The sequence below is a fragment of the Myxine glutinosa genome, chromosome 2, assembly GCF_964187855.1.
Source record: "Myxine glutinosa chromosome 2, kmMyxGlut1.1, whole genome shotgun sequence".
NCBI lineage: Eukaryota > Metazoa > Chordata > Myxini > Myxiniformes > Myxinidae > Myxine > Myxine glutinosa.
Window position 1 is genome coordinate 272175641 of NC_136262.1, and position 20124 is coordinate 272195764.

Sequence of the window (20124 nt, forward strand, 5' to 3'; positions counted from 1 at the left end):
CATCATCATTCAAAACAACTTTTGAAAACAAAACTGATCACTTTTAGCAGCAACATCATCATTCAAAACAACTTTTGAACACAAAACTGATCACTTTTACCAGCAACATCATCATTCAAAACAACTTTTGAAAACAAAACTGATCACTTTTAGCAGCAACAACATCATTCAAAACAACTTTTGAACACAAAACTGATCACTTTTCCCAGGAACATCATCATTCAAAACAACTTTTGAACACAAAACTGATCACTATTCCCAGGAACATCATCATTCAAAACAACGTTTGAACACAAAACTGATCACTTTTAGCAGGATCATCATAATTCAAAACAACTTCAAGCAGCCATCAATCGTCTGGATTGGTCTCCCATCTCCACTGCCTCTGACATCAATTCTTCCTGGGAATTCTTCCAAAGCAAACTGATCTCTCTCATGCACAGATTTATCCCATCTCGCCTTCAATTGTCTTACCCTTCCTCCCGTCCATGGTACACTGAATCTTGTGGTGAGGCAGTTGCCCTGAAACAACTTGCCTTTGCCTCTTGGAAGGCTAATCCAACTGAAGGAAATCTCAGTTCCTTCCACCAAGCTCGGAACAAGTGTGTGTCTACCCTCAGGAGTGCCAGGAAGCACTATCTCTCCTCACTCAAGAATGAACTCTCAAACCTGTCTCCTTCCTCCAAATCCTGGTGGCGTCTGGTCAAATCCGTTTCTGGTGTTTGTTCCCCCTCCATCCCCTCCCTTACCTCAAATGGCCACACAGTTGACATCGCACGTGACAAAGCCGAATGCCTCAACTCTGTGTTCGCCTCGAAATCCTTAGTCCCAAACCCATCTCTCTCTGTTCCCACCTTTCCCAGTCGAACCCAACTGCTCCTGGAATCTGTGTCCTTCTCTCCTGACAAGGTGGAGGAGTTTTTGTCAAACCTCGACTCTGATTCTGCAACTGGACCAGACGGCATCAGCCCACGGGTCTTAAAATCCTGCTCTGCCGCTCTATCTCACCCTCTCTCTGTTCATTTCACCCTATCTTTTGCTCAAGGTCATCTGCCAGCATCCTGGAAATCAGCTAACATTACCGCTTTACACAAAAAAGGTGCAAAAACAGATCCTTGCAACTACAGACCAATCAGCCTGCTCCCAATTATCAGCAAAGTCATGGAATCCATCATTGCTTCGGATATGAAATCTTTCCTCTTCTCCAATGGCTTGATCTCTGATCATCAATTTGGTTTCAGACCAGGTCACTCTACTCTGGACATGCTGCTTCTGCTGTCTCAACAATGGATGGAGGTCCTCAATGCCAAACAGGAAATCAGAGCTGTCTCCCTTGACATATCAAGGGCCTTTGATACGGTCTGGCACCCAGCTCTGCTCACCAAACTCTCCTCCTATGGTATCCATGGAAATCTCCATGCATGGCTTGCGGACTTCCTCTCTGGTCGTAGTCAACGTGTGGCCCTGAATGGATTTCTCTCATCTCCCCTTCCTGTTCAGGCTGGAGTTCCCCAAGGAAGTGTGCTGGGCCCTGTGCTTTTTCTGGTCTTTATCAATGATCTCTCTGACTCTCTGGAAAATCCTCTCTATCTCTTTGCTGATGACTCCACTCTCTGCCGCTCCATTCCTCTTCCCTCAGATCGGCAGTCTGCAGCCTCCTCACTCTCTGAAGACCTGGACAAAATCACAGACTGGTCAAACAAGTGGAACATGTCTTTCAATCCTGCCAAATCTCACTCTCTTACTATGTCTCTCCGAAAAGATCGACTGGACAACCCTCCCATCTACTTTCTCAACAATCCTCTCCAAGAAGTTCTGTCACTCAAGCTTTTGGGTCTCACTATCTGCCATGATCTTTCTTGGGAAAACCACATTTCCAAGCTGGCCTCCAAAGCCAGTCGCCGACTGGGCATCCTCCGTCGTGCGAAGTCCTTCCTCGGCACACCTGAGCTCCTCACCACTTACAAGGCTTTCATCCGCAGCTCAATGGAATACTGTTCTCCCCTATGGGCTGGTGCTCCTGCCTCACACCTGGCTCGGCTTCACGCTGTTGAATCCAAAGCTTTCAAAATCATTGGAATCTCCCGCGATGAAGCTATCTCTGAGGGCCTTTCACTCACTCACCACAGGCAGGTAGGTGGTCTTTCTGTCTTCTACCGACTCCTCTCCGGCCTTGCTCCCCCAGCTCTCTCTGTGCTCTGTCCCCCAAATATTCCTACAGGTCGCACAAGATCTGCCAGCAACCCTCTGATGGTTAAACTGCCGAAATCTCGGCTCTCTGCTCACCTTCACTCTTTCATTCCTCTTTTCTCCCGCCTGTGGAACAAACTCCCACACTCCCTTCAATCCCTCTCCTCCCTCCAGGTCTTTAAAACAGCTGTTCACCACCATCTCTTATCTTCCCCCATCCATAACCTTGATCTTTTCTACCCCCACTAATTCACCCCAGATCCACCTTGTTTGAAATTCCAACTTATTTCCTGGAAATCCTGGCAGTGTCCATATGTTTATACCTCTCCCACCCCCCCCCCCCTTCACATGCCTCCCCCCCTTCACATGCCTCCCCCCCTTCACATGCCTCCCCCCCAAAGCCCTCTCCCTCCCACAGATCTCTCGATGTCTCCATGTCTCTCGGTCCCTGCTCTCAAATGTTGTGTTTGTGTCCTTCCCCCTCTCTCCCCATCTTGTCTACCGCTCCCGATGTTATTTGTTTTATGTGTCTGTTTGTCTTTCTGTGTGATTAATGTTCGCTCTTTCACGAGCCTCGATCTTGTATACAAAAACAAAAAAAAAAAAAAAAAAAACTTTTGAACACAAAACTGATCACTTTTACCAACATCATCATCATTCAAAACAACTTTGGAACACAAAACTGATCACTTTTACCAGCCACATCATCATTCAAAACAACGTTTGAACACAAAACTGATCACTTTTACCAGCAACATCATCATTCAAAACAACTTTTGAACACAAAACTGATCACTTTTACAAGCAACATCATCATTCAAAACAACTTTTTAACACAAAACTGATCACTTTTACCAGCAACATCATCATTCAAAACAACTTTTTAACACAAAACTGATCACTTTTACAAGCAACATCATCATTGAAAACAACTTTTTAACACAAAACTGATCACTTTTACCAGCAACATCATCAACATCATCCTCTTCCTGTTCAGGCTGGAGTTCCCCAAGGCAGTGTTCTGGGCCCCGTGCTTTTTCTGGTCTTCATCAATGATCTCTCTGACTCTCTCGAAAATCCTCTCTATCTCTTTGCTGATGACTCCACTCTCTGCCGCTCCATTCCTCTTCCCTCAGATCGGCAGTCTGCTGCCTCCTCACTCTCTGAAGACCTGGACAAAATCACAGACTGGTCAAACAAGTGGAACATGTCTTTCAATCCTGACAAATCTCACACTCTTACTATGTCTCTCCGAAAAGCTCGACTGGACAACCCTCCCATCTACTTTCTCAACAATCCTCTCCAAGAAGTTCTGTCGCTCAAGATTTTGGGTCTCACTATCTGCCATGATCTTTCTTGGGAAAACCACATTTCCAAGCTGGCCTCCAAAGCCAGTCGCCGACTGGGCATCCTCCGTCGTGCGAAGTCCTTCCTCGGCACACCTGAGCTCCTCACCACATACAAGGCTTTCATCCGCAGCTCAATGGAATACTGTTCTCCCCTATGGGCCGGTGCTCCTGCCTCACACCTAGCTCGGCTTCACGCTGTTGAAACCAAAGCTTTCAGAATTATTGGAATCTCCCGCGATGAAGCTATCTCTGAGGGCCTTTCACTCACTCACCGCAGGCAGGTAGGTGGTCTTTCTGTCTTCTACCGACTCCTCTCCGGCCTTGCACCCCCAGCTCTCTCTGTGCTCTGTCCCCCAAATATTCCTACAGGTCGCACAAGATCTGCCAGCAACCCTCTGATGGTTAAACTGCCGAAATCTCGGCTCTCCGCTCACCTTCACTCTTTCATTCCTCTTTTCTCCCGCCTCTGGAACAAACTCCCTCACTCCCTTCAATCCCACTCCTCCCTTCAGGTCTTTAAAACAGCTGTTCACCACCATCTCTTATCTTCCCCCATCCAAAACCTTGATCTTTTCTACCCCCGCTAATTCACCCCAGATCCACCTTGTTTGAAATTCCAACTTCTTTCCTGGAAGTCCTGGCAGTGTCCATATGTTTTATACCTCTCCCACTGCCCCCTTCCCACGCCCCCCCCCCCCCAAAGCCCTCACCCTCTCTCAGATCTCTCGATGTCTCCATGTCTCTCGGTCCCTGCTCTCAAATGTTGTGTTTGTGTCCTTCCCCCTCTCTCCCCATCTTGTCTACCGCTCCCTATGTTATGTTTTATGTGTCGGTTTGTCTTTCTGTGTGATTAATGTTCGCTCTTTCACGAGCCTCGATCTTGTATACAAAAAAAAAAAAAAAAAAAAAAAAAAAAAAAAATTCAAAACAACTTTTGAACACAAAACTGATCACTTTTAGCAGGATCATCATCATTCAAAACAACTTTGGAACACAAAACTGATCACTTTTACCAGCAACATCATCATTCAAAACAACGTTTGAACACAAAACTGATCACTTTTACCAGCAACATCATCATTCAAAACAACTTTTGAACACAAAACTGATCACTTTTACCAGCAACATCATCATTCAAAACAACTTTTGAACACAAAACTGATCACTTTTACAAGCAACATCATCATTCAAAACAACTTTTGAACACAAAACTGATCATTTTTACCAGTAACATAATCATTCAAAACAACTTTTGAACACAAAACTGATCATTTTTACCAGGAACATAATCATTCAAAACAACTTTTGAACACAAAACTGATCACTTGTACCAGCAACATCATCATTCAAAACAACTTTGGAACACAAAACTGATCACTTTTATCAGCAACATCATCATTCAAAACAACTTTTGAACACAAAACTGTTCACTTTTACCAGGAACATCATCATTCAAAACAACTTTGGAACACAAAACTGATCACTTTTACCAGGAACATCATCATTCAAAACAACTTTGGAACACAAAACTGATCACTTTTATCAGCAACATCATCATTCAAAACAACTTTTGAACACAAAACTGTTCACTTTTACCAGGAACATCATCATCATTCACAGCAACTTTAGAGGTGTGTGCAAATAGGCCACAAACTAGTAGTCAGGTTCAGTATGTCCAGATTTAAAGTTTCGTTGGATTTTTTGGGGGATTTGAAAAACTATATATTTTTGGAAACTATATTGTATAGTCAGTCAGAAAACCAATGTTGCTATTTGCACAGACTCCTGTATGGCGGCCATCTTGGATTTTCAAAATTGCCGCCGTAGAACTAATTTTTCTCAATATCTCAGTTTCTAAATAACATAGAGCTTTGATTCTAACGGCTAAACATACATTTTCAAGGGCCCCGAATCCAATGGTAACAAGTTCGATAAGCTAGACATGACCATAGAGCTCCTATGTGGCGGCCATCTTGGATTTTTCAAACTGGCCGCCGTAAAATTGATGTTTCTCAGGATCTCATCTTCTAAATAAGACGGAGCTTTGATTTTTCTAAATCCCAAAAACAATCCAACGAAATCTAAAATCTGGACATGCTGAACCTGACTGTGTTGACTGTAATGAGAAATACTATTCTACTGCGAGTGTTTTGCCCTTTGTGGGCCTTTGTGGCATACTGCCAAATAACACACAGATACTCCTAATGTTCATGAGAACTTAAAATCTGTTTACGGGTGGACAAGCTACTAAAGTAATAAGTTTGATCCCCAGGGTACAGCTGAGGAAAATAATTAGTTTACAGCGTGTGTTTTTGTATTATTTATATACTGAGCAATATACCTGATATTGTGGTGATGGTGGTAGTGTATTTGAAGCCTATTATACATCAATATGTCTGTGGTGGTGGTTGTATATATCGGTGACGGTTCCCTTTGCTTTGCTGTCTTTGCAGGTTCTACATGTCACATTATGAGTGAGATGCAACAAGATGGTGAAGGGGCGGGGCAAGCCCAGGAGTCCACGAACTGTAAGCAGTGCATTTTATGCAAGGCTGATGATGTCAAGAAAGAATCCTTGGTGTTAAACCCCAGAATAGATTCCTACCAACATTTATTGAAGACAATAGAAGAAAGGGCCAGTTTGCATGATGGCATCTACGTTCAAGTCCATAAACGACTCCAAAACAGCACAAAAGAAACACTCGCTACAGAGAAGGCAGTTTGGCATCGTACTTGTTACTCCAGTGCAACTAACAAGAGCGAGATACAACGTGCCAGAGACCACCATGCGCATGCAGTAACAACTGGACACTATACTGCAAAAAAACGCGGACAGAAGAGAGGAAGCACAGAAATGGACGAGCCAGGCTCATCAACATCTGATGCAACATCCCCGTTCACACGCTCGTGTACAGTGCCACTGGATAAAGAGCAGTGTTTCGTCTGCCAAAAAGATGATGGCCAACTACTCTACCAGGTTAGGACTGAAAATGCTGGTCAAGAGCTTAGAGAGGCTGTAGAGAAGTCCCAAGATGCATTATTGAAAACACGATTCAACACATGTATCTCACCAGGTGATGCACACGCAATTGACCTTCGGTACCACAAATCTTGTTGGAGAAGACATGTGTTCCATGTAGTACGAGACAGACCTAGCGCAAACAGAAGCAGCGCAGACAAAGAACTATTGCTGCAACGGGCAAGTCTGATTGAGATTATCAACCTGATAGATGTCAAAACACAAAACCAAGCTTATCTCTCCATGGATGACATTGAAACCACTTATGTCAATATGATTGGCGCAGAACACTTGGAAAAGCATGTACCTACATTCAATAGAAAGTGGCTGAAAGAAAGAATCGTCACTGAGTTGCCAAGCATGACATCTGTTCTCCAAAAAGACCGAAGAAAATCGGCCATCCTCTACTGTCCAGATGCATGTGAGGAAAGCATGGTTCATTCTGCAATCACAAGTGATGGCGATGACGAGAACAACATGAAGACAATCTACAAAGCAGCACAAGTGATACGGAAGAGCATCGCAGAATTCATTTAGAAGGACCAGGAAGCAAATACCATACAGGTGTCCAGCGATATCAACGATGTTCCGGCTGAACTATACACCATGATCCGCTGGGTAATGGTAGGGCCTGTCAACAAGCTGGAAACTGAGAAGAGGACCAGTGTTGTTGACAGATCAACACTCACTGTGAGTCAGAACATCATGTATGGATTCAAATCCAACAGACAGGTTAAGTACAAACCAAGCAGCGAATCCACAACATTCAGGCCACCCCATTCAAGAGAAAACCCCCAAGTCCTGGGATTGGCTCTGACTGTCCATCATGACACACGCAACAAAAAGCTGATGGGACTTCTCAATGCACATGGCTACTGTGTTTCGATTGTCCGCGCCCTCCTCATGGAAACTGCTCTTGCCAATGCTGTCGTAGAAAACACCAGGCAGTTTGAAGGTCTGTACGTGCCACCATTCCTGAAAAGGGGAGCCTTTGTGTTCTTTGCTGCAGACAACACGGACTTTGCCGAGGATACTCCTGACGGGAAAGGAACCACTCACGCAACGATTACTGCAGTGTACCAGAAGTCAGATGTCCCTGGAGAACCAGTTGCGCAACCTCTGATCATCGGTGATGCACAGAGTCTATCGGTCACTCCATACCATGTAGATGTGCTGCACTGTGACAAGCCGAAACCACAGCTTACGAAGAGAACAGAGGAGTTTGTCATCAACAAGGGGGTCTCCAGATCCTATCAACTGACACAACTGGGATGGGTTGTTGCTTCTGCTCTATCCAGGATGAAAGCGATGGAACACTCCAGCAAGATTCCAGGTTGGGCAGGATACAACTCGCTCTTGTCTGAACGCCAGTCCATGACTCGGGTTGGTGCCTTGCCACTACTTCCAGAGGTGGCGCATGAGTGGCCAACCCTACTGACCATGATCATGCAAGCCAGTCAGCTAAGGATGTTGGCAGTTGGTGAAGATCATCCCACTGTAATTTCATTTGACATGGCCCTCTACGAGAAGGTGGTGCAACTGCTGGATGCAAGACCTGACTTGAAACGCACAGTCGTCCCCAGACTGGGTGAGCTGCATGTTGTCATGGCGGCTCTCCGAGCCTTCGGAGCCTCCATGGAGAACTCAGGCATTGATGATGCTTGGGTAGAAGCTGATGTCTATGGTCCAGCCACGACGCGGCAAATCCTGAAATGTACACACTACAAGCGGTCTCTCCGTGCCCATATATATTCATATGTAGCACTTTATGAAATGGTTCTGGAGGAGTTCTTGAAGGACAACCCACAAGTAAAGGATGTGTGTTTCGAGGCAACAGAGGGAGTAGAAGCTGCCTGTGCTGAGATGAACAAGTGCACGAAAGCTGAATCTGTAAAACAAGCAAACACCAAACTTCTTCAAGTCTTGACATCTGATGGGGGTGGTGACGGCACTCGAGGAGTGGGAAGCACGGAGATCCAAGAATGCAATGTTCAAGTCAATGATGAACTATCTACATCGGGTGGAGACAATCCTGTTATTCGTGGCAGCATCACGGAGTGCTGACCTGGTGCTTCACCTCCAAGCTGGAGAAGAACTGAGCAAGTTATTCTTTGCCATGGACCGGATCAAATACAAGCGGCTCTGGCCCCGATACATCGCAGACATGTATGACCTAAGAACCAATCACCCTAGGACCTGGGAAGAACTAGGAGCTGGCAATCTATCAGTAACCAAGAATGACATCCCGTTTGTATCCATTGGACCAGATCATGCATGTGAACATCTGAACAAGCTGATGAAGATTCACTCTGGACTGATTGGCATCTCTAACAATGCCAATGCTAGACAGAGATTCTTCATGGTTACACCAGAATTATCACGCCTGTCAAAAGACTTCAAGAGTCAGTTTGGCCTGGAAGGTGACAAGATCACAGAACATCATGACCTTGGTCCAAGTGCAGTCAAGAGGGAGCATGAAGCAATCAACAAGATCAAGGCTGCGATACTGAGTCACGGGAATCCATTTGACACTGAAGGTGACAAGCTGCACAATGTGATAACGAATGCTTACGTCCCAGACGAGTATGTACCACAGATCTTGAACATTGATGTCACTGGTCAGAAGTTGTATGAAGACTACGTGTCGGAGCATATCAATGGAGATGTTAGCCTCTGGGCACCAGTCAAGAAGGAGAACAACAAGATGTTCACGTCTGGGAACAAGAGAACCACAGTGAAACTCAGAGACAGGACTGTGGATCTGAAGGAGACTAAGGAACTGTACGGAAGGCTCATGGTCCTTGCCAAGTCAAACAGAGACGTCAACCAGAAATATGCCATTGGAAATTACGAGTTCACTGTGACACCAAGAGCACTGTTCACTCCAGATGGGACAATTCTTCCATGCACTGACCAGTCGAAGTTAATTCATCTCCTCGACAAGTTAGCAAGAGCAGAAATTCACCCCGAAGATCAGCAGCAGACACCAGCTGCAAGTGTTCTACAAGAAGATCCAATGGACACAATAACTATGGCATCCACATCTAGTAAACCTACAAGTCGGAAGATTGCACTGGTGGATGGAATGGTACTTGTGCATAAGCTGACAAAGAAACCAGCCACTGTAGTGAAAGTCAATGATCTGGGTGAATGCTTCAATGACAGACTCATGTCTCTAACAAAAGATTGTGATGAGATCATACTGGTCTTTGACACGTACAAAAACGATTCTCTGAAGAGTGCTACCAGGGCTAAAAGAAGGCAAGGAAAGGATGCAGTACAGTATCAAGTCAGAGATGACACCAACATCAAACACATCCCAATGAGCAGATTCCTTTCTCATGACAAAACAAAGGCTGATCTGACTGACTATCTGGCAGCGAAAACTCTAGAATACAACAGTCACTCATCCAAGTTGATCATCACGTCTGCTTCAGGGCGTACTAGGAGCAACAGTGACCTGCTCTTCGGGGACAACAACCATGAAGAAGCTGACACCCTGTTGATCCACCAGGCCGTGCTGGCATCCCAGCGAAACCCACATGATGCGCAGTTGGTGTTCTTCTCTCCCGACACAGATGTCCTGGTACTAGTCATAGCAAACTATGACCTACTGCTGAGGAATACATCCATTTCCATGGCCTCTGGAATACTTCAAATAGAGCCACTGTGGACAGCTCTAGGGGTCGAAAGAGCAAAGGCGTTGCCAGCCTTTCATGCTTTCACAGGGGCAGACAACACTGGGAGGTTCTCTCGAATAGGCAAAGCAACCTGGCCGCATGTCTACCTCAAAGCAAGTGAAGATGTCATAGACACCGTGCGAATGCTTTCAGATGCAACTGAAGTGACGGAGGACATGTTGTCCACACTAGCTAACTTTGTATGCGCTGCTTACTCTCCAAATGGCATCCACATCGACATCATCCCCGAACTACGATGGTATCTCTTTTGCAAACACATGGCAGAAAGTGACAGACTTCCTCCTACTCTTGGAGCTCTCAAGCAGCACATCCTTAGAGTCCATATCCAAGCCAGAGTGTGGGGTCAGGCAAGCATTGCTCAACAGGATCCTCAGCTGAATCCCCTGCAAAACGGCTTTTACAAAGACACGGATGGACAAGTGAAACCAACCACAACTGAGGAGCCTCCAGCCCCCAAGGCCATCATTCAAATGGTTAGATGTCAGTGCAAAACAGACTGTTCTTCATCTAGATGTTCCTGCAGAACAAACAACTTGGCTTGTACAGACCTTTGTCAGTGTGACATCCAGTGCCAAAATGATGAGGACTCTCAGGATGTGATGAACGAAAGCGATGATGAGGATGATGATGACTTTACTCAATGATGAATCAAAGCTCTGTGCTCTTTATAAGGTGAGTTACATCAGTTTTACGGCGGCCAGTTTGAAAAATCCAAGATGGCCGCCACATAGGAACTCTATGGTCATGTCTAGCTTATCGAACTTGTTACCATTGGATTCGGGGCCCTTGAAAATGTATGTTTAGCCGTTAGAATCAAAGCTTTATGTTATTTAGAAGCTGAGATATTGAGAAACATCAAGTTTACGGCGGCCAGTTTGAATAATCCAAGATGGCCGCCACATAGGAGCTCTATGGTCATGTCTAGCTTATCGAACTTGTTACCATTGGATTCGGGGCCCTTGAAAATGTATGTTTAGCCGTTAGAATCAAAGCTCTATGTTATTTAGAAGCTGAGATATTGAGAAACATCAAGTTTACGGCGGCCAGTTTGAAAAATCCAAGATGGCCGCCACATAGGAGCTCTATGGTCATGTCTAGCTTATCGAACTTGTTACCATTGGATTCGGGGCCCTTGAAAATGTATGTTTAGCCGTTAGAATCAAAGCTCTATGTTATTTAGAAGCTGAGATATTAAGAAAAAGTAGTTCTACGGCGGAAATTTTGAAAATCCAAGATGGCCGCCATATAGGAGTCTGTGCAAATAGCAACATTGGTTTTCTGACTGACTATACAATATAGTTTCCAAAAATATATAGTTTTTCAAATCCCCCAAAAATTCCAACGAAATTACATAGTGAACCTGACTATAGGATTGACTTTGGATTGAAGGAAACTTGAATTTTTCCATAATGGAGCGTTGTTGACAAGGCCGAGTTTTCCGCTTTTTATCATGAGCTGAGCTGAGCATGATCTGAGTGACTGAGCTTTCTTGTTCTGTTTTCGTTGTTTTCTTCACATAAGAGCAACACCACCCTGTTGTTGGTTCATATGTGTAGGTTGTTGTTGTTGGTAACAACACATGGAAATTCCCACTTAAAGGGTGGGCCTTTTCCTTTGACATGTGACTTTTTATATAACACGTGGGACTTTTTCTATGACACGTGGGACTTTTTCTATCACAGGTGGGACTTTTTGTATGACACATGGGACTTTTTCTATGATGTGGGACTTCTTCTATGACATGTGCGATGTTTCTAAGTCACATGAAGCTTTTCTGTGACACAAGGGGCTTTTTCTATGACATGTGGGACTTTTTTTATGACACGTGGGACTTTTTGTTTGATACATGGGACTTTTTTCCATGACGTGGACTCTGAGGTAGCAAAAATGGTCACAAAATGGCGAACCAACTATAAAACAAACACTTTCTCATGCACTGTGTGTGCAATGGAAACAAAACAATGGCACAAGGCCTCCTTTAGTTTGACTTAATTCGTTTCCTTGAATATCATTTTATATTTGTTCATGTATTGATTATTGTATCATGATTTGCAATTACCTGTGCATGCTCAGGTTCACCTTGGCTGGACTGACGAGGCGGAGTTGTACAGAAGGTGTTCAACACAGAGGGTGTAGTGTGTGACATTGCTTCTTGTCTACATGTGGGAACGGACACAACACAAGAACAACACATTGAATTTTATGATAAAAGTTAATGTAGGATTTCCGTCTGATTTGTCACAAGAGTTCAAGAAAGTAACAAACATTAGTTGACAGGACAAGTTCGACATATCGTGTATTCATTCATCTTTCAATAATCTCCTCTGAGTTTAACTCCGAGTGTGTGTGTGAGGGGGTGGGGGGGGGGGGGGGGGGTGTTGTGCACCCAATCGTGTGTGTGTGTGACTGTGTGTGTGTGTGACTGTGTGTGTGTGTTTGTGTCTGTCTCGTTGCTTGTTATTTGCGGGTTTCAGGAGGTGGAACGGAGTCCTCCCAGGACCCAAAGTATCCACCTTCTCTTCGGTAAGGGATCACGGTTCATGGACCAACCTGCTCAACTTTTTCAGTTTTGTTCCAAGGAATCTTTTCAGGATAATCACCGAACCCTGGATTGACTCCAGTTGCAGTTCATTTGTGGTAATATTCCCGGGGATGGTTTTTAAAATCTCAGTGAGGTTCTTCTTGATCATTCCCATTGTTCCAATTATCACTGGTACTATTTCGATACCTCGTGTTTGAGGTCCTGGTATTTGGTCATTTACTTCATTTCTGCATTGTTTAGGCCAAAATCTCTGGGTACTGATATCTCAGTCATCAATGCTGTCTTTTCCTTTTTGTTCCTGAGTACAACGTCCGGACGCAATGCTTTGTTTTCTATGTTCACGCTCAAGGAAATCATCAGGTCGTACGTGAGCATGACGTCCTCCTTTTCAATGATTGCCCTTGGTTCGTTTTTCCATGAGTTTTCTGATACTGGGATGTTGAATTTTTGCAGATTTGCCAATGAATCACTTTGCATACTTCGTTGTGCTGTTGTGTGTAAAGTTGTTCTGATAATAATTTTTAGCCTCCTGAGAGCCGGTGACGTACTTTCTGTTTCTGTCTTGCAGAATCTACACTTGTCTGTCTGGCTCAGTCCCACCATCTTTTTAAATCCAATGGTGTCGTGTCCTTGATCTTGGGCATTTATTATGATTCGTTCTCAGTCCCAGTTGAGATGACCTCTTCTTCGCCATTCAAATGAGCCTTCTTTCTCTATCCCCACTCTGTCCCATTATTTTTTGTATTTTCATGCTCTTTTGTCATTCTTCCAGTTGTTGGTGTATATTTCTTGATATTTCTTTTTATATATTTCTTTTGTGTTTTTCTGCAATTGTTGGGGCTGTATTTATTGCTGTTTCATTTTCCAGTGCGGAATCTTCTTTCGACACCTGTTTTTGAAAATTCTTTGCAAGGTGAGTTGGGGATAATTTTTCACGTTTGTTGTGTTCATGTTTGTTTGCAAATTGCATCAGATAGTCTGTTGAGCATTTCACATACTCAGCTAGTCCTACACTTGTCGCTCTGTGCACCTGGTTGAGTTCCATCAGGCCGCTCCCTCCATCTCATCTCAGCAGGTACATTCTCGGGATGCACTGGTTTTTGTGAAACATTTTGTGTATGTTAAGGAGTTTTATTGTTGTGATGTCTAACTTGTTGATTTCTGATTGGGCCCAGTTTATTATTCCGCAGCTATATTGGAACACTGGTACTGCGAGCTGGTTTATGGCTTTGATTTTGTTTCTTGGGGAAAGGTATATTTTCAGGATCAGCTTCGTTCTACGTCGGTATTCTTTGGTGATTGTTTTGTGCACTTGTTTGTGACATATTTGGTGGCTCTCTTCTACTCCTAGGTAGTAGTATGCTGCTTTATTCTACCAGGTAAACCCAGGGGTATTGTCCCTATTTTATATTGCAGCAAGCGTAATTGGTTTTATTCAATGTTATGTGTTTTTTTGGGCTGCAGCGTGGGCAAAATTTACATCCAGGCAGGCCCCAATCACTGTCGAACATGAGGTTGCGGGTTTATCAATGAGGAGGAGCTTCCGGCTTTTTCTATCACACGTGGGATTTTTTCTATGACACGTGAGACTTTTGTATGACATGCGAGACTTTTTCTATGACACAAGAGCCTTTTTCTATGACACGTGGGCCTTTTATATGACACGTGAGACTTTTTCTATGACACGTGGGCCTTTTCTATGACACGCGGGACTTTTTCTATGACACGTGGGCCTTTTCTATGACATGGGAGACTTTTTCTATGACACGTGAGCCTTTTCTATGACAAGCGAGACTTTTTCTATGACACACGAGCCTTTTTCTATGACACGTGGGCCTTTTCTATGACACGTGGGACTTTTTCTATGACACCTGAGACTTTTCTATGACACGTGAGACTTTTCCTATGACACGTGGGTCTTTTCTATGACACGTGGGACTTTTTCTATGACACGTGGGCCTTTTCTATGACACGCGAAACTTTTTCAATGACACGTGGGCCTTTTCTATGACATGGGACACTTTTTCTATGACACGTGAACCTTTTCTATGACAAGCGAGACTTTTTCTATGATAATGTGGGCCTTTTCTATGACATGCGAGACCTTTTTCTATGACACATGAGCCTTTTCTTTGACACGCGAGACTTTTTCTATGATAATGTGGGCCTTTTCTATGACATGCGAGACTTTTTCTATGACACATGGGCCTTTTCTATGACGTGGGCCTTTTCTATGACATGCGGGACTTTTTCTATGACATGTGGGCATTTTCAATGACACGTCGGACTTTTTCTATGACACGTGAGACTTTTCTATGACATGTGAGACTTTTAATGACTCATGGGCCTTTTCTATGACACATGGGACTTTTTCTATGACATGTGAGACTTTTTCTATAACAGGCGAGACTTTTTCTATGACACGTGGGCCTTTCTATGACATGCGAGACTTTTTATATGACACGTGGGCTTTTTCTATGACACGTGGACCTTTTTCTATGACACGCAGGACTTTTTCTATGACACGTGGGCCTTTTCTATGACACGTGGGACTTTTTGTATGACATGTCGGCCTTTTCCAATGACATGTATGACTTTTTATATATAACACGTGGGACTTTTTCTATGGCATGTAGGACTTCTTCTATGACATGTGCGATGTTTCCATGTCACATGAAGCTTTTCTATGACACAAGGGGCTTTTTCTATGACACGTGGGACTTTTTCTATAACATGTGCGACTTTTTGTATGACACGTGGGACTTTTTGTATGATACATGGGACTTTTTCCATGACGAGGGACTTTTTATATGACATGTGCGATGTTTCTATGTCACATGAGGCTTTTACATGACACAAGGGGCTTTTTCTATGACACTTGGGACTTTTTCTATGACACATGGGACTTTTTCTATGACACGTGGGACTTTTTCTATGACACCTGGGACGTTTCTATGTCACATGAGGTTTTTCTATGTCACATGAGGCTTTTCAGTGACATGAGAGGCTTTTTATATGACACGTGGGACTTTTTCCATGACGTGGGACTTTTTCCATGACGTGGGACTTTTTCCATGACGTGGGACTTTTTCCATGACGTGGGGCTTTTTCTATGACATGTGGGACTTTTTCGATGACACGTGGGATGTTTCTACGTCAAATGAGACTTTTTCTTTGCTACAAACCAAGATGAGCAGAACCTGAAAAAATAGAAAGATTAATTAATTAATTAATTCTATTTTGCATCCTCTTAGCTTGGTAGTGAGGCGGTTTACCAATGAGGGGAATTTTGATTATGGCTAGTGACCCTCAAGTGTTACTGCAGAAGGAACTCAAACAGGAGGTCTTAGGTGACTAAGGGTTCTAATATGGTCGATAGGATCTATGGGGTTTTAGGGTTATAAAGGGTCTCATGAATATTGAGGTATTGAGGTCTTAAAGGGTTTTGGGGTCTTAAGTGTCTCAGGGGTCTTCATCAGTATTTGGGGTCTTCAGGCTCTTAGGGGTCTTAAAGTTATAAAGGGTCTTAAGGGTCTTAGGAGTCCGAAGGATCTTAGAGGTATTAGGAGTGCTAAAGGGCCTTAGGGTTATAAAGGGTCTTAAGGGTCTTAGGAGTCCGAAGGATCTTAGGGGTATTAAGAGTGCTAAAGGGCCTTAGGGTTATAAAGGGTGTAAAGAGTTTTAAGGGTATTAAAGGACATTGGTGGTCATGCAGTCCTTCGAAGGTCTTAAAGCGTGTTAAGGCACTGAATGGTCTTAAGGGGTCTCAAGGCTCTCAATGATCTTCCGTTATTAAGGGGTCTTTGGGGTGTCAAGGGATCTAAAGGTATGGAGGGGTCTGGAACTCACATGCATGCACACATTCATAGACCCACATACGGACGGACACACGTACGGCTCCTTGTATAGTATAGAAGACATTTGCTCTGAAAAATACAGCATCCCTTCAACACACTCCCTTCAACATCCCTTCAGCATCCCTTTAAGTGATTGTTCCCATTTGTATTTTCGTTAAAACTATTTATTTATGGTGTTGTACGTATATTGTGTCCCGACGAAGATTTTTCGGTGCAAATCTTTCATACCTGTATTGAAAATCGTGTTAATTCATGTCGTGTCTTGAGGCCTTGTACAGTGTGCACTGTACAACCTTGAGGCTTTGTTTTTCTCTCAGCGGTCCGTCGTTTGTGATCCAATAACTTTCGTTCTCTGTATTCCCAGTCTTTTCACCCATAGCCTACTTCCTTGTGTAAATCTCAACTCAAAAAAACAAAAAAATAAAAAAAACATTTCCTTCTCTGTTCTCATTCGTTTATTCATTCTTATTCGTTCGTTCGTTCTTCGACCACGTGTTTCTCCCCCATTTCCCCAGATAGTTTTCACTCATTAACCTTCAATGTTTACACTTTCCCCTCAAGTTATGTATTCCGTCATATTTTATAACACCTTTTTCTTCTTCTTCTTTAAAAGGCTGCTTTCGACTTGCTCACCAAATCAATTCATCCCCAAAAAAATATCCATCTCCTATAGTGCCTTTTTTCTACATTCCCTAAACTCTCCTGCACTCCATCCTCCATCCAGCGTCCTTAAACGTATTTTTAACTCGAAGGTCACAAGAAACTCATTTTGCAATAAATGTTCGTTTCCCATAAATCGTACACTTTCAAAAATCCAATCTCACCCCTCCCCTCCAAATCTTCCCCATAACCCCTCCCCTCCAAATCTTCCCCATCACCCCTCCCCTCCAAATCTTCCCCATCACCCATCCGTTTCAAATCTCCCCCCTTGCCCCCTCCCTCCTAAACTACCCCCTCACCCCTCCCCGCCAAGACGCCCCCTCGCCCCTCCCCTCCTAGACTCCTGCCTCACCCCTCCCCTCCAAATCTCCCCCATATCCCATCCCTTTCAAATCCCTCCCCTTGTCCCTTCCCTCCCAAACTCCCCCCTCACCCCTCCCCTTAAAATCTCCCCACCCTCATTGCTTCTCAATTTCCCCCCTCTCACTCCCCCTCCTCAAAGCGTCCTCCCCGCTTCTTCCCCCTTCAAACTCTCACCTCCATCTCCCCCAACCTTCTGTCTCGCTCTTCCCCCTCCTCAAATAACACCTCATTGTGGCTCACCCAATCACCATCAAACCTTTTGTCCGCCCCATCCTTCCCTTTCTCCGAGCTATTCTGAAATCTCTGACACACCTTCAACAGCTCTCCCTACCTCTTCCACCTCTTCCACATCTTACCCTACCCCTCCTCCCCCCTGTTCTGTATCTGATGCTCCCCCTTCCTCTTCATTAACGGTATGGACCTCAAACATCCGGGGCCTTCGTTCAAACTTAACTGATCTCTCCATACAGGTTGCTTCTGTCAAACCAGACGTGATCTGCTTAACAGAAACTTTCCTCCTTTATGATGTCTCTGATTCCATAGTATCTCTCCCGGGCTACTCCCTCCTCCGGTATGATAGACCTGAGCCTCGTCCTGGAGGCGGGGTTGCTATCTTTATCAAAAACTCTCTTCCTCACTCGCCCTGCACTGCACTCTCTCCACCTCACCCCCAGGAATACCTCTGGCTACGGCTTCCCCTTCGCTCCCACCTCTTGTTCATATGTGTGTTGTACCGTCCACCAAACAGTGATGACTCCATCTACATCTCGCTGTCTGATGATATGGACCAACTTCTATCTACTCATCCCAACTCTCTCTTCCTCATATGTGGTGATTTAAACTGTCATCATGCCAGTTGGCTGGGTGTGGGTACCTCTCTCACCAGCCATGGCTCCTCAGCAAAGGACTTCTGCGACTCACTGGGACTGACACAATCTGTCAATTTCCCGACCCGGATCTCAGTCAACGGAACATCTTCTCTTCTGGACTTGGTTATGACTAACTTCCCTGAAAATGTCTGCTGCTCTTCTTCTGCTCCGATCGGATCATCTGATCATGTCCTTGTTAAAGTGGACATCTCTCTGACCATCCTCAGGGAGCCTGCTCAGCGTCGACGAGTCTGGCATTTCACTCAGGCCAACTGGCACGGTCTTCAAGCAGCCATCAATCATCTGGACTGGTCTCCCATCTCTACCACCTCTGACATCAACTCATCCTGGGAATTCTTCCAAAGTAAATTGCTCTCTCTCATGCACAGATTTATCCCATCTCGTCTTCAGTTGTCATACCCTTCCTCCCGTCCATGGTACACGGAATCTTGTGGTGAGGCTGTTGCCCAGAAACAACTTGCCTTCGTCTCCTGGAAAGCAAATCCAACGGAACGAAATCTCATTTCCTTTCACAAAGCCCGAAACAAGTGTGTGTCCACCCTCAGGAGAGCCAGGAAACAATATCTCTCCGTTCTCAAGACCGAACTCTCTTATCTGTCTCCCTCTTCCAAATCCTGGTGGCATATGGTCAAATCCGTTTCTGGTGTTTGTTCCCCCTCCATCCCCTCCCTTACCTCAAACGGCTACACAGCTGACTCCGCACGTGAAAAAGCTTAATGCCTCAACTCTGTGTTTGCCTCTAAATCTTGTGTCCCAAACCCATCCCTCTCTGTACCCACCATACCCAGTCGTACCCTGCTGCTCCTGGACTCCGTGTCCTTTCCTCCTGACAAGGTGGAAAAGTTTCTGTCAACCCTCGACTCTGATTCTGCAACTGGACCCGACGGCATCAGCCCACGGGTCCTAAAATCCTGCTCTGCTGCTCTATCTCACCCTCTCTCTGTTCTCTTCACCCTCTCTTTTGCTCAAGGTCAACTGCCATCTGCTTGGAAATCAGCCAACATGACCGCTTTGCACAAAAAAGGTGCAAAAACAGATCCTAGCAACTACAGACCAATCAGCCTTCTCCCAATTATCAGCAAAGTCATGGAATCCATCATTGCTTCGGATATGAAATCTTTCCTCTTCTCCAATGGCTTGATCTCTGATCATCAATTTGGTTTCAGACCAGGTCACTCTACTCTGGACATGCTGCTTCTGCTGTCTCAACGATGGATGGAGGTCCTCAATGCCAAACAGGAAATTAGAGCTGTCTCCCTCGACATATCACGTGCCTTCGACACGGTCTGGCACCCCGCTCTGCTCACCAAACTCTCCTCCTTTGGTATCCATGGAAATCTCCACGCATGGCTGGCGGACTTCCTCTCTAGTCGTCGTCAACGTGTGGCCCTGAATGGGTTTCTCTCATCTCCTCTTCCTTTTCAGGCTGGAGTTCCCCAAGGCAGTGTTCTGGGCCCCGTGCTTTTTCTGGTCTTCATCAATGATCTCTCTGACTCTCTCGAAAATCCTCTCTATCTCTTTGCTGATGACTCCACTCTCTGCCGCTCCATTCC

The 20124-nt window shown here is 44.7% G+C and overlaps 1 protein-coding gene across 1 annotated transcript in view; it reads right to left on the reverse strand.

Annotated features, from left to right (window-relative positions):
- CC2D2A (coiled-coil and C2 domain containing 2A) overlaps positions 1–20124 on the reverse strand; it is a 486222-nt gene that overhangs the window by 185245 nt on the left and 280853 nt on the right. Inside the window, exon 18 of the mRNA XM_078772721.1 lies at positions 12319–12415. Coding sequence (XP_078628847.1) covers positions 12319–12415 — 97 coding nt within the window. The remainder of the gene's footprint in view (positions 1–12318; positions 12416–20124) is intronic.